Below are 15,219 nucleotides of genomic sequence, written 5' to 3'. Positions count from 1 at the left end.
CATCAGTCCATCCACTTGTATGCACCAGATTTTTTTGGAAGAAGGAGCAAAGCCAGTTAGGCAACCACAACGAAGGCAGAACCCCGTGATTATGGATGTCATCAAGAAGGACGTGACCAAGCTTCTGCAAGCTGGGATCATCTACCCCATTTCAGATAGTCAATGGGTTAGCCCGATTCATGTTGTTCCCAAGAAGACTGGCCTCACAGTGATCAAGAATGAGAAGGACGAGTTGATTCCTACAAGAGTGCAGAACAGCTGGAGAGTCTGCATTGACTATCGAAGGCTTAACCAAGCAACTAAGAAGGATCATTTTCCCCTGCCATTCATTGATCAGATGCTGGAGCGCCTGGCAGGTAAGTCTCATTATTGCTTTCTTGATGGGTTTTCTGGCTATTTTCAAATCAATATCGCTCCTGAGGACCAAGAGAAAACAACATTCACCTGTCCCTTTGGCACTTTTGCCTATAGGAGGATGCCATTTGGTCTATGCAACGCTCTTGGTACTTTCCAGCGATGCATGCTTAGCATCTTCAGCGATTATCTTGAAAGTTGCATAAAAGTATTCATGGATGATTTCACTGTTTATGGATCCTCATTTGATACATGCTTAGATAGTTTGGAGAAAGTTCTTAAAAGATGCATAGAAACAAACCTTGTCCTCAATTTTGAGAAATGTCATTTTATGGTAGAACAAGGTTTAGTTCTAGGGCATATCATTTCTAGTAAGGGAATAGAGGTAGATCCTGCAAAAATATCTGTGATTTCAAAATTGCCTTATCCCTCTTGCGTGCAAGAGGTTCGATCTTTTCTTGGGCATGCAGGTTTCTATAGACGCTTCATCAAGGACTTCAGCCAAAAAGCACTTCCCTTGTCCAAACTACTGCAGAAAGACATTGATTTCGATTTTGATGACAAATGCAAACAGGCTTTTGATCGCCTGAAGGAAGCTTTGACCACCACTCCGATCATCCAAGCACCAGATTGGACAGCCCCATTTGTTCTTATGTGTGATGCATCCAATTATGCATTGGGGGCCGTCTTGATGCAAAAGATTGATAAGCTGCCTCGAGTAATCTACTACGCTTCCAAGACTTTGGATGCTGCTCAAGCAAACTACACCACCACTGAGAAAGAGCTCTTAGCCATTGTGTTTGCTCTTGATAAATTTAGATCATATTTGCTTGGGTCACCTGTTATTGTATTCACTGACCATGCAGCTCTGAAGTTTCTTTTGAAAAAGGCTGAGTCAAAGCCAAGACTGATAAGGTGGGTGCTGCTACTCCAAGAATTTGACTTGAGAATCCTAGACCGGAGTGGAGCACATAATTTGGTTGCAGACCATCTCAGCAGGATTGAAGGAGCTGAGGATGAAGCTGATGTTTTGCCTATTTCAGATAACTTTCCTGATGAAAGTTTGTTGACGGTTTCACTTTCCCACCCTACTCCTTGGTTTGCAAATATTGTGAATTATTTGGTTGCTCATGTTTTTCCTCCATTAGCATCTCGAGCTCAAATTGCTAAAATTAAAAGCGATGCTAAATATTACATTTGGGATGACCCATACCTGTGGAAGTTGTGCAGTGATCAGGTTATTAGGAGATGTATTCCAGACAATGAGATTGACTCGGTCCTGAAATTCTACCATGCTTCCTCACCGGGTGGTCATCAAGGAATTCAAAGAACTGCTCGCAGGGTGCTTGACTATGGTTTCTATTGGCCTTCCATCTTCAAGGATGCGGAGAGGATCTGCAGCACCTGTGAGCCTTGTCAGAGAACAGGAGGATCGATTTCACAAAGACAAGAGATGCCTCAACAACCTATGCTGTTCTGTGAGGTATTTGATGTCTGGGGTATAGATTTTATGGGTCCTTTTCCTGTTTCTTTTGGTTTCTCTTATATTCTCCTCGCTGTTGATTATGTTTCAAAATGGGTGGAAGCTAGAGCCACCAGAACTAACGATGCTCGGGTTGTTGTAGATTTTGTTAGATCTCACCTCTTTTGCAGGTTTAGAGTGCCCCGAGCAATTGTTAGTGATCAAGGAACCCATTTTTGTAATAGATCAATGCAAGCCTTGCTAAAGAAGTATGAGGTGACGCATAGAGTTTCTACACCGTACCACCTCCAAACAAATGGGCAAGCGGAGATCTCAAATAGGGAGATTAAAAGGATTTTGGAGAAGATTGTACAGCCCAATAGGAAAGATTGGAGCAAAAGGTTGGACGATGCTCTTTGGGCCCACAGGACTGCGTACAAAGCACCGATAGGGATGTCTCCCTACCGGGTTGTCTTTGGAAAGGCGTGTCATCTGCCAGTTGAGATTGAGCATCGGGCATACTGGGCTGTGAAGACTTGCAACTTTTCAATGGAACAAGCTGGAGAGGAAAGAAAGCTGCAACTGAATGAACTGGATGAGATCCGATTGGAGGCCTATGAAAACTCGAAGTTCTACAAAGAAAGAACAAAGAAATTCCATGATAGTTCAATTGTTAGAAAGGACTTCAAGATTGGCCAACAGGTTTTATTGTATAACTCTAGGCTCGGACTCATGGGGGGTAAGTTGAGATCAAAGTGGACTGGACCTTTCATTGTGACTAATGTTTTTCCTTATGGTGCAGTAGAGATCCAAGGACCATCCACAGCAGAAAGCTTCAAGGTTAATGGGCACAGACTGAAACCCTTCCTCAACAATCCTTCTTTGGTGAACGCAGTGGTGGAGGAGACTTCTCTAGTCGATCCCACCTCTTTTTCCCTCTAACTCAGGCAAGGAGCAATCACACACGGAGTAATGACAAAACTTCAATCATCTTTTGGAGGTGAAGGGGGGAATATAGGTGTCACGGACGTCCAGGGAGAGTAGTTCGGTTTTGGGAGTTGGGTTCTTGGGGTTTCATTTGGTTTTTTTATTTGTACTGATTTTGGAGAATGAGTTTTGGGTTTCGGTTTTTGCAGAGTTTGTTTTTGTTTTTTGGAAAGTTATTGAGTTGAAGTTGTAGTTCAAATTTGGAGTTGAGCTTTTGTTTGAGTGCAAGTTCTTGAGTGGTTTTCTATTCGGTTCTTTTGGGTTTTGCTTCTTTTGGTTTTCCTTTTGTAAATTTCTTTTGTACTGAGTTGGAAGAGAGGGGAGAGGCCGAGAGTTTGAAAGCTGGTTCTGAGTAATGAGAGGAGCCGTGAGCAACTGCTGCAGAGGGAAGAAACCACACTGCTGGAAGGAATGGAGGATGATCTAGTTTGAGCTCTTGTTGAATTCCAATCTGGTTTTGTTTATCTTTTTCTTATGCTTTTGTTCAATTGTTGTTAAACTCTTTTATGTATTTTATAAATTGTAATCTGGGCACACGAGCAGAATAATGCAGAAAAGAAGGAACAATCACACACGGAGTAATGACAAAACTTCAATCATCTTTTGGAGGTGAAGGGGGGAATATAGGTGTCACGGACGTCCAGGGAGAGTAGTTCGGTTTTGGGAGTTGGGTTCTTGGGGTTTCATTTGGTTTTTTTATTTGTACTGATTTTGGAGAATGAGTTTTGGGTTTCGGTTTTTGCAGAGTTTGTTTTTGTTTTTTGGAAAGTTATTGAGTTGAAGTTGTAGTTCAAATTTGGAGTTGAGCTTTTGTTTGAGTGCAAGTTCTTGAGTGGTTTTCTATTCGGTTCTTTTGGGTTTTGCTTCTTTTGGTTTTCCTTTTGTAAATTTCTTTTGTACTGAGTTGGAAGAGAGGGGAGAGGCCGAGAGTTTGAAAGCTGGTTCTGAGTAATGAGAGGAGCCGTGAGCAACTGCTGCAGAGGGAAGAAACCACACTGCTGGAAGGAATGGAGGATGATCTAGTTTGAGCTCTTGTTGAATTCCAATCTGGTTTTGTTTATCTTTTTCTTATGCTTTTGTTCAATTGTTGTTAAACTCTTTTATGTATTTTATAAATTGTAATCTGGGCACACGAGCAGAATAATGCAGAAAAGAAGGAGTAATCACACACGGAGTAATGACAAAACTTCAATCATCTTTTGGAGGTGAAGGGGGGAATATAGGTGTCACGGACTTTTTTGTGCAAGTTAATTTCATTGTGGAATATTTGCTTTGTTTTGTTTTGTGCTAAAAAAAATCACTGCAATGTACATTAGTTTTCATTCTTCATTTCCTTTTGTTTGATGAAACTTTGATTGTATGGTTTGTGCATGTGTGTTCACGGTTAACTAAGGGTGTAAGGAATAATTGTTAATGATCTTAAGAGTAAAAGGAGGAAAAGTAAAAAAAGGGGATTAAAATTGGTAGGAGAAGAAATTGAATTGTTTGGACGTGTAACAAGTGAAGTTTCGGTTGTTTTCAATCCATTTCCAGTGTCAAACTTTTTAGTTTTTCTTGTTTCAATTAATTGTTGAAAACTTACGTGAATCTCTTTCTTTTTTTTGCTTGTAAGAAAAGCAACCATCTTTCTTCTTAAAATTTCATTAGCATTTAGTCCATGTGTGTCATTTTCTTGTATTAATCTTGTCTTTCAATTGTTGTTTTAAGAAAGAGTACCTTGGCTGGAATTGTGTTCATTTGGATAATTTATTTTTCTTTTCAAAATTGGTAAGAAGTGTGTAGGAGTGTTATCACTTAAATGCTTAGCAAAATGAATTTGATATGATGTTTGAATGCCACGGTTTTTGATGTATGAGTTCTAAATGTTATTTTCAATCAAACCAAAGTAAATCAGTCATGGCACATGAGATGATTTTTGGAAGCATTTGCACTGTAAAAATTGAATTTCAATGAATGTATGCTTTCTGTGCGTATATTGTTTTTGGTATTTTAATTCAAATCTTGGTTTATTGTGTATTCTGTAATGTTTTGCTATTGTTAAAAATTTCACCGTGTAAATCTGTTTGAATTTTTATCCGTCACCGTAATCAGTTTACCGTTTTATGCCGTTTACTGTTCCGCATTCTATTTTCACTGTGATTTTGGTTTTATTGTTTAATTTCGTTTTTACTATTCACTGTGTTATTTTTACTGTTTGTGAATTTACGGCTTTCATCATTTAATTTTTCTGCGTATAAAAACACAAAAACAATCAAAACCCCCAATTCGTAATTGACTGAAAACCCGAACCAACAGTTTGGTCCTTGAGAGACGACCTAGGAGTCAAATCCTAGACTATACTGCATTTTAATCTGTATAAAATTTGTATGACCGCGACAGTCGTATCAACAACCGCACACCACAAGCCAAAGAATGGCACCCACACTAGAACAACGAAGAACAAGATAGAGAGAAAACAAAAGCACACATGCAAGGTACTGAAACTGAAATTTTATGATTAGTCTACTATGTAAGATTTACAACAATTTATATGAAAAGTATAAACTGATGCTGTTTTTGTTTACTTTCTAACACACCTCCCTAAACAAAACCCTAATCTTAACCAAAAAAACACATTTTCTGAAGAAAGACACCTCCTTTCACCGATTGAATCGGTGAAACTCTTTCCTCCTTCGATCTGAACAATTTTCACCGATTGAAATCGGCAAAAACACTTCCTTTTGATCATACAAACGTTTTTCACCAATTAAACACGCGAAAAACCCTTTCTTCGAGCTCATATCCTTCATGCAACGAAAACCCTAGGTTTTCGAAACCCCTTTCAACCAATCTTCACTGATCTCAACTTTTACCACCCTGATCTGCTTTCTAAGGGTTAGAAAGCGCTCTTTTAAGTGGTTTGGTTAGTATATCTGCGATTAGGTCTTCGGATCTGTAGTGTACGACCTCTAACTTCCCTTTGCTCACTTGTTCTCTAATATAATGAAACCTGGTTTCTATATGTTTTCTTCTCCCATGAGAAGCAGGATGCTTAGCTAGATAAATGGCTGACTTGTTATCAACAAGTAGTCTCATCTTTTCCAACTAAACCAACCTTCAGCCCTTTCATCAGTGAACTCAGCCAGGCTGCTTGACAAGGGGCTTCACAAGCATCAATATATTCTGCCTCACAGGATGATAAAGCCACCACGAGTTCCTTTGTCAAACTCCATGAAATTGGTGCTCCTCCAAGGAAGAAAACGTACCCAGCTGTACTCTTCCTATCACATTTATCCCCACACCAATCTACATTTGAATAAGAGGTAATTTGTACCTCTTTTCCTGGTTCTCCTCTAGGCAATGGTATTCCATATGTATGTGTACCTTTCAAATACCTTAAGATGCGCTTAGCAGCATTCAAATGAGAAATTCTCAGACTCTGCATGTACCTGCTTATAACACCCACATTGTAGCTAAGATCAGGCCTAGTATTACAAAGATACCTTAGGTTCCCAACCATCTTCCTATAAACTGTAGGGTCTACTCCTTCTTCAGGATCTTTCTCCAGCCTCAATTGAGCATAATTTCAATTGAGCATGTCAAATCTCTTTGACATGTCCAATGCATATCTTGACTGATGCATCACATTTCCACCATCAGTCTTAGTAAACTCAATCCCAAGAAAATAGCTCAACCTTCCCAAATCACTTATTTCAAATTCCTTTAACATTTGGATTTTGAAATCAGAGATTTTCTCCTCACTGCTTTTTGTGATTAACAGGTCATCCATATATAAGCAAACTATCAACTTTTCTGCTTTGTCATTGTGTTGACAACACTGTACATACAACCCATGTTCAGAGACACATTTCTCAAACCCAATGTTGCTCTTAAACCCATCTATCCTTTGATTCCAGGGACTTAGAGCCTGCTTAAGCCCATACAGAGCCTTCTTCAGCCTATACACCTTGTTTGGATGCGTTTTGACCTCAAACCCTGAGGTTGAACAACATACACTTCTTCCTCTAGGTTGTCATTCAAGAATGCAGACTTTACATCCAATTGATGCAAAGTTCAGTGAAACTATGTTGCCAAGGAGACTACCAATCTGATTGTCTCTATTCTAGCCATAGGTGCAAAAACTTCTTCGTAGTCTTTTCCAGCTTGTTGTAGGAATCCTTTGGCCACCAATCTGGCCTTGTGCCTAATCACAACACCTTGTGGATTTATCTTTGACTTATAAATCCACTTCAGTGCTATTGGCTTCTTGTTGGGAGGCAACTCTGTCAATATCCATGTTTGGTTCTTCTCAATGGAGTCTATCTTTTCCTGCATAGCCTTATACCACCTTTCATCTCTTATAGCCTGGTCAAATTCAACAGGTTCAGCGTATGTTATTAAAGCATAATGAATGAAATTACCTTCTGATGTAATTGTTGCATCATAAGACAGGTCATAATCTCTCAGATGTGTTAGCAGTTGAGTAATCCTGGATGACCTTCTAACACTATCATCCCTCCTACACACATCTGACTCTACTACTGTAGGTTCATCTTCCAACACAATGGTTGATGCTCATTTGATGCCCACTACCACATCCCAGCCTCATCTACTACAACATCCTGCTGATACAGGTTGTTCCTGATATAGGATCATACAACTTGTATCCTCTAGTATCATTATATCCCGCCAAAATCAGAGACACTCCTTTATCATCTAGCTTCTTTCTCAACTGGTCAGGCACATGTTTATAGCATATAGAGCCAAATATTTTCAAATGCTTAACATCTAGTTTTACCCTTGTCCAAGCTTCTTCAGGTGTGATGACATCCAGTCTCTTTGTTGGAGACATATTTAGGATATAGGTGGCTGTCAGTACAACCTCTCCCTATAGGAAATTAGGCAATCATTTACTCTTCAGCATACACCTAACCATATTAATATGTTCTGTTTTTCCTTTCTACTGTCCCCATTGTGTTGTGGTGTATAGGGAGGGGTAACTTCATGTACTATCCCCTCCTTTTCACAGAAATCTTTAAACTTAGTGGAGGTATACTCTGCTCCTCCATCTGTTCTCAACACTTTAATTTTCTTCCCACAGTGTCTCTCAACAAGACACTTGAATTTCTGAAACACCTGTAGCACCTCCCCCTTTCTCCTAATCAAGTAAACCCAGCATTTTCTAGTCCAATCATCAATAAACAATAGAAAATACTTGCTGCCCCCAGGTGTTTATGTTTGTATAAGACCACAAACATCTAAATAAACCACCCCTAGCTTCTCTGCTAACTTCTGCGGTAAGAATTTCTGGAAACTGCCCCTGGCTTGCTTGCACTGAATACATTCATTGCATACTGTCTCTAGTATTTTAACCTTTGGTAAGCTACTCATCATAATATGTTGGCTTAAGTGGGATAAATCCTTAAAATTCAAGTGCCCAAATCTAAGATGCCACAACCATTCTTCACTTTTTCTGTTGCAGTAAAGCATTGGTGTTTTACTACATTCATCACCACTCTGAAAGTTCTATTCTGTGACAACTGAGCCTACACAACAATCTTCTTATTCTAGTTGAAAATGCTGAGACAATTGTTCTTCATTTTCATCACATACCCCTTCTGCAGCAGCTGCCCCAAACTAAGTAGATTTGTCTTCAGACCTGGTATATACAATACCTCTTCAATTATCACTTCACTTCCATCCCATCTCTCAAGACAACCCTGCCAGAACCTTCTGCAGCCAAACTCCTCCTATCATCTACAAATTTGAGTTTCCCTTGTACAACCTCCTGCATCCTCACAAACTAGTTTTTTATCCCAGTCATGTGGGTGGAACAATCAGAATCTAAATACCACACAGTATTTTCTGGTTTTTCTTCATCAGTGCTGGCCATCAGCATTACTGCTTCTGAATCGGATTCTTCCTCCTGAGCCAGATTAGCCCTCTTCTTAGGTTTATTTTTTTCTACTTCTCCCTTCCAGTACTCCTTTGCACAATGGCCTAATTTCTGGCAATTGTAACATTTAACTTTCTTCTTGTCAAACTTCCACTCACCCACCAGACTTCTGATTCTTGCCTTTCACTGATTCACTGGACTTCTCTCCTTGTTGTTCCAATGAATCTTTATGCTTCTTATTACCTTTAATGCCTTTCTTAAACACCTTTTTTCCTTTGTTTTGAGACCTGACTAGCAATGCCTATTCTTGGCACTGTTTGCGCTCATTGATATGATACTCATGAGCTTCTAATGAGTGCTGCAACTCCTCAATTTCCAGAGTTTCCAGGTCACGGTTTTCTTCAATAGCAACTACCGCATGATCAAACTTGGGTGTTAGTGTTCTTAGAATTTTATCAAGACATATTGATTAGAAATCCCATCCTTACAGGCCCTCATTCCATTTACCAACTCCTGCACCTTGTCAAAGTACTTTGCCATAGTTTCCCCTTCATCCATTGTCAGCACTTCAAATTGCCTCCTCAAAGTCTGCAATTTTACCTTCTTGTTTTTGTCTCCATCACCATATGTCTTCACCAGGATGTCCCATATCTCTTTAGTAGTGGTAGCCTTGGAGATCTTGTTAAAGATCTTTAAACTGACACACTAATACAATAGTAATCTTGCCTTACTGTCCAGTTTCACCTACATTTTGTAATTTCTTTTTTTCTCTTCAATGGCCTTTACACTCAACTCAGACAGTCCTTTTTCTATAACTTCTGAAACATCCTGAAAGCCAAAAATGGCTTGCATTTTGATGCGTCAGTCATCAAATAGCTTCCCATCAAATACTGGTAAAGGCCCATGTATCCCTTCAAAACCTGTCATCTCCTTCTTGCTTGAATCTTGAAGTTTCTTTGTTTTCCTTATTCAACTTTAACGAAGTACATGCTCCAAAGAATCCTTCTTTCCTGGATACACACACTTCCAGTCTTCAATCACACCCACACTCACACACCAGGATCTGTTCAACCTATGCTCTTGATACCATATTAGATTTGGAGAGAGAAAGAACACAACTCTGTGTTTATAGAAAAGGGAGAGAGAAAAAGGAGAAATCGCCTCTACTAGAGTTCACAGACAATCGCACACCACAAGCTAGAGAATGGCCCACACACTAGAACAACGAAGAACAAGATAGAGAGAAAACAAAAGCACATACGCAAGGTACTGAAACTGAAATTTTCTAATTAGTCTACTGTGTAAGATTTACAACCATTTATATGAAAAAGTATAAACTGATTCTAGTTTTGTTTACTTTCTAACATGACCGTCACAATATAAAATTCCATAATTAGTTAAACTATTACCAAACCTATATAACCTTATCTTTAAATTCTATGATAGAATTTAACAAGGGACCCAAACAATTGTGAACTTCAAATTCATGTTTATAAAATTGTATTTCTAAAATATTAAAGCACCTAAACATGTAAAATAAGAGGTTAAAGTGAATACATACTTATGAATATGTATGATATAGTAAAGAACCATGTCATAATATTAAAATAACAAAACAAATTGGAAAAACAACCATGTGTCAACCTTAATCAAACAACCTAGTGGGAAAACAAATTGGTTCCAATTATACCAATGATTATATTTTTAATCACTCATACATTATTGCATTTGCTCACACAAATAACAGATTATAAATTAAACTAAAGAATTTAGCTTACGAGTGGATTGACAGATATTAACTAACTGCACTTATAGGATGTACCACATTAAAAATTAAAAAAGTTGGAAATGTTATATTAAATAAAAATAACTTATATAAAAGATATATAAACAAGAAAGCCCACCAAGTCTTTTATATGTATTTATTAATGATTCATCAAATAAGATTATTCCATTCGAAAACTCTTATCTTCTCTCATACATTTTCCTTCTCCTGTTGACTTGTGCCGTAGGTAGCTTGAAAATCAAATCTAGTTGACTAGTATTTTCTTTTTGAACATTTTAAATTTATTACTTTTTGAGTGTTTATCCCTGCATCATTCATATTCCCCTCTAGCACCATTCCAAAAATAAATTTAAAATCTGTTTAAATTTTCGAAAAACTTTTTAACAAATTTTGAAAGTTGTTGAAAAAAAATCTTTCAATAAATTTTAAAAAATTTATTGAATTTTTTTTCAAAATTTTAACTACTTTCAAAATTAGTTAATGACTTGAAAAATAGATTTCAAAATTTGTTTTGAAAAAAAAAATTTAACGAATTTTAAAATTTATTGAAAAAAAAATAAGGTATAAGATATTTTGAAATGCAGAGAATAGTTTTAGAAGTTTTAAAAAATATGGAATGCAAAAAGAATGGAGAGTTGGTGTAGGAAGAACTCTTACTTTTCAAAAGTCTATGGATCATTTTCTGAATGGCTGTACTCGTCCTGTTCATGTAAATATATACTTGATTCGGACCACTCCACACATGCCAAAACAATAACTTTTTTTCATTAAAAGTTTGTTACTCATAATATATTTATACATTTTAATTAAGTTCTTACATCTATCACTTACTATCCTATGAAAAGAATTATTAAAAGAATAAGAGAAGACCAAACTAATCCGTGAAAAAGAAGATATCAAATTTCTCAAACTCAAGAAGCTAAATTTTACTAAATATCAGAAGTCAAAATTTATTTGACTACTAAACATTTTAGTTAGATCATTTTAAATCAAAGACTAGTAAAAATAAAATGATCAGTACGTACCAGTTAAGTCTCATAAATTGGGTGAAAGATAAAGTAAGTGTAGTAGGTACAAACAATTAAATGGGAATTAATATGGTGAAAGGAAATTAAAGAACAAATTGGATGGATATTCTTCTGCTATCTGCCAGCTTCTATGGACATTGTACTCCTGTCAATGGAGGGTAAACTGTACGAGGATGAAGTCTTACCCGTAGACATGGCTTCTAAAAACCCTAAGCTTGTCGTGCTACTTTGAGAATCATAGTATCTGCAATCAGAGATATCAGGAAAAGGGTCATCAAAGTTTAGGTACCTAGTCACTTGTTCGATAGAAGGTCTATACTCAGCTTTGTTTTGAGCGCATAGCAGACCCAATTTCAGAACCAATTCTACTTCCTCTTCCTCATAAATTGAATCTAACTTTGGATCAACCACTTCAAGAATCTGACCCAGTTGGAAATTTTCGAGAACCCAATCCACCAAGAAAAACTGATCTGATGAACCAACAGGTCTTGTTCCTGCAACCACTTCAAGAAGTAGGACCCCAAATGCGTACACATCAGAGCTTGTAGATGCTTTTCCTGTCCTAGTTAACTCTGGTGCAATATACCCTATGGTTCCAACCACACTTGTTGTGTGTGACTCTTTATCGTGGCTATAAAGCCTTGCTAGGCCAAAGTCACCTAAATGAGCATTAAAGTCCCCATCAATAAGAATATTGCTAGATTTCACATCTCTATGGATCACCACTTGCTCCCATTCTTCATGCAGATACAACAGCCCAGCAGCTACACCTTTGAGAATTCTGAATCTATGATTCCAATCCAAAACAAAGCTTCTGCTGAATAGGAGAGAATCAAGGCTCCCATTTGGAATGTAATCATAAACCAAAAGGAGATCATTCTTTTGCTTGCACCACCCTTGAAGGTTCACCAAATTCTTGTGCCTCAATCTTCCTAAGCTTTCAATCTCAGCTGCAAATTCCCTCATTCCTTTGGCTGGAGTTCTCAGGATCCTTTTAACAGCAACCTCAGTTCCTGTTCTGGGTAACACCCCTTTGTACACAGAACCAAAGCCTCCAACTCCAATTAGTTGGCTCTCTACGAACCCCTTTGTTGCTAGGTGAAGATCTCTGTATCTGAACCTGTGAGGACAATCCATTTCCCAGTCCTCAAGAGTTTCAAATACCATGTATCTCTTATAGAGTGTCACATAAAGAAAAAGGCACAACAAGGTAAATGTCAAAGCAGACAACATGCCAATTATAACCTTGATCCAAGGAAAAGACTGTGAGTGTTTCTCCTTTGGTGGTGGCTTTGGAAGTAGTGCATAATCTAATGGAGGGGCAACCCCATTCAATGCAAAACTCCACCCCAGAATATAATGAGCACTTGCCTTCCTCTTACCTGTTGATGCAGAGAAACCAAAAAACATGCTCTCCTTCATGACAGATTTGATGTGAACAGCCTGAGATATAAGAGGTTTGTTTGGTTTTGGTTCCAAATAAGGGGATACTGTGAGATTCAGTATTTCTGTTTCACCATCATATTCAATCCAAACACAAACAGCGTCAGCCTTCTCCATGTTGAACTCTTCCTTTTTGCCATCTACAAAGTAAGCAGCAGGCTCGGATATATTTGAGGACATACCATTTTTGTTCACCCCAACATGGTTTCCTACAGTGTCAGTGGCATCTTTGTAGCCATTAACTGTATCAAACTCAACCACTAAGATGTGATTTGAGGAGTTCATATCATTCAAGGAGTTGAAAAGACCAAGAAGATGGCCACCTTCAGCTTGTGGGAATCGTGTTGAAGGAGCTATTGTGAAGGCAAGACCAAAGCCACCAGGACCAGCGCTTGGTGACACAATTGAGAAAACAAAGCATGTACTGAAGGAGAAAACCTTTGGCTGGACTGAAGCATTTTTGTCAAGTATTTTGATGGATTCGTTGTAGAATGCATGGCCAACAATATTGTTTTCTCTTCTTGTAAGCTCAAGTCTACCTTGGTTGTCAATCTTTGCTTTCTCTTCACGGGTGATATTGCTTTCATTGAAGCCATGGAATGTGAAGGATAAAGCAGTGGAAGAAACAAGGAGAAAGAGAAAGATGAGGAGGCCAAAGAGAGTTTTTGGAGCCATTTGAGAATTTTGATGTCAAAAAATGTATGCCAAGCATATACTTATAGGTTCAAAGCAAGTGGACAAGGTCAAGAAAGAAAAGTATGTATAAATGCCAAATAACATGTAAGTGAGTGATATGATATATCAGAGAACAAGTAAAACCATTATTATCATTTGTGGTGTAGAAGAAAGTGGTTGAAAATGGGGCTGAAATTTCTCTGCCATAAATTTCATGAGAACTAAACTTTGAAGTCTTCTTCGATTAGAAATTATCTGTGATGCTGCAAGAGACCGCAATTGACATAGATATTTTCGTTTTGGTTGCTTGTGCGAACATAATGCTTCACATGTTCACAAACATGACAAGAAAAAAATTCTACAGAAAAAAGTTCTACAGTATCTCTTTTAAGAGTAACATTCTGAGAAAGGTGTACCATCGGGTTTTTGTTGTTTAAACTATTTAAAAGACAAAAAAGTTAAAAATAAAAAGTATTATTTAATATAAATTTGTTTACAATAAAAGCATAAGATGTAAGATAATTAGTAGTGTTTATTAATAAAAATACTTTTATACGATAATAATATGCTTTTTAAAATTAATTTACTAAATCGAAAAATATTTTCTTTATATTTATTATATTATTTATAAAGTTTTTTATAATTTATTTTATATATTTTTATTTTTATTTTCTTAATGGAATATTTAACGATGGTGTATATAATATGAGAAATAATTTTAATAAAAAATAGAAAATAAATTATAATTTTTGTTCTGTACTTATCAAAATAATAAAAAGTTTAATTAGAAAACTTTTTAATTGACTTTTTTTTCTCTCGCTGTCGTTTTTTCCATTTAAACGAAACTTTTTGGGTTAAAAGAATTGACTTTTTTTGTCTAAATTTATTAAGATTGGCTTATTTTGATTTATAATTTAAACCAATTTAATTTGATATTTGTACCATTGGGACCGGGAGCGTATAGACCAGACGTTTATGTGGCTAATGACTACTCAATTATGCGATCTTGCCACTCGTCATCTGGGGACCGAGCAACGTATAAGCCGGACGTCTGTGTGGCTAATGACTACCCAATTACGCGACCTTACCACTCGTCATCCGGAAGAATAACAACTCATCAGATTGCCCATATGGGCCGGTCGGCTGTAAGACCTAATATCAGGAGGCTGGCCGACCATACCGCCAATTAACCGGATTGCCCATATGGACCGGCCGGCTGTAAGACCTAATATCAGGGGGTCGGCCGGCCATACCGCCAATTAATCAGATTGCCCATATGGACCAGCCGGCTGTAAGACCTAATATCAGGGGGCCGACCGGCCATACCGCCAATTAACCAGATTGTCCATATGGGCCGGCCGGCTGTAAGACCTAATATCAGGGGGCCGGTCGGCCATACCGCCAATTAACCAGATTAGGATTAAGATTAAAGTAAGTAGCTGCTAAAAGCTATTGGGCCGAATTTGGGTCGTGATTTTCTTTTCACTAATCCCAAGCCCATAGCAAAAACTATAAATACAGGTCAAAGGTGAGTGGTAGATAGGTTCATTACACATTTATTATTGTTCTATTGAGAATGCCACTATCTCAGGCTGACTATGGCATCGGA

General features: G+C 37.7%; 4 protein-coding genes across 4 annotated transcripts; 1 reads left to right on the top strand and 3 right to left on the bottom strand.

Annotated features, from left to right (window-relative positions):
- The first annotated feature begins 280 nt into the window (after positions 1-280).
- LOC128193915 (uncharacterized) lies at positions 281-2,758 on the top strand. The gene is made up of 3 exons (XM_052868110.1): positions 281-1,152; positions 1,534-1,630; positions 1,745-2,758. Exons 1-3 carry the CDS (start codon positions 338-340, stop codon positions 2,756-2,758), a joined length of 1,926 nt encoding a protein of 641 aa, XP_052724070.1. The 5' UTR covers positions 281-337.
- Positions 2,759-5,861: 3,103 nt separating this feature from the next.
- On the bottom strand, positions 5,862-6,302 carry LOC108346620 (secreted RxLR effector protein 161-like). Its single transcript, XM_017585684.1, has one exon. It carries the CDS (start codon positions 6,300-6,302, stop codon positions 5,862-5,864), a length of 441 nt encoding a protein of 146 aa, XP_017441173.1.
- Positions 6,303-6,368: 66 nt separating this feature from the next.
- Positions 6,369-9,530, bottom strand: LOC108346619 (uncharacterized). The gene is made up of 7 exons (XM_017585683.1): positions 9,427-9,530; positions 9,186-9,375; positions 8,635-8,789; positions 7,793-7,940; positions 7,415-7,670; positions 6,887-7,335; positions 6,369-6,710 (listed from the first exon to the last, which is right to left on the bottom strand). The coding sequence occupies exons 1-7, from the start codon at positions 9,528-9,530 to the stop codon at positions 6,369-6,371; spliced, it is 1,644 nt and encodes a 547-aa protein (XP_017441172.1).
- A 1,879-nt stretch (positions 9,531-11,409) lies between these two features.
- Positions 11,410-13,629, bottom strand: LOC108347132 (lectin-domain containing receptor kinase VI.4). The gene has a single exon (XM_017586275.2). The coding sequence runs from the start codon at positions 13,608-13,610 to the stop codon at positions 11,607-11,609; it is 2,004 nt and encodes a 667-aa protein (XP_017441764.1). The 5' UTR covers positions 13,611-13,629; the 3' UTR covers positions 11,410-11,606.
- Positions 13,630-15,219: the final 1,590 nt, after the last annotated feature.

The sequence above is a fragment of the Vigna angularis genome, chromosome 9, assembly GCF_016808095.1.
Source record: "Vigna angularis cultivar LongXiaoDou No.4 chromosome 9, ASM1680809v1, whole genome shotgun sequence".
NCBI lineage: Eukaryota > Viridiplantae > Streptophyta > Magnoliopsida > Fabales > Fabaceae > Vigna > Vigna angularis.
Note: the sequence above shows the minus strand (reverse complement) of the source record. Positions and strands in the feature narration are given on the sequence as shown.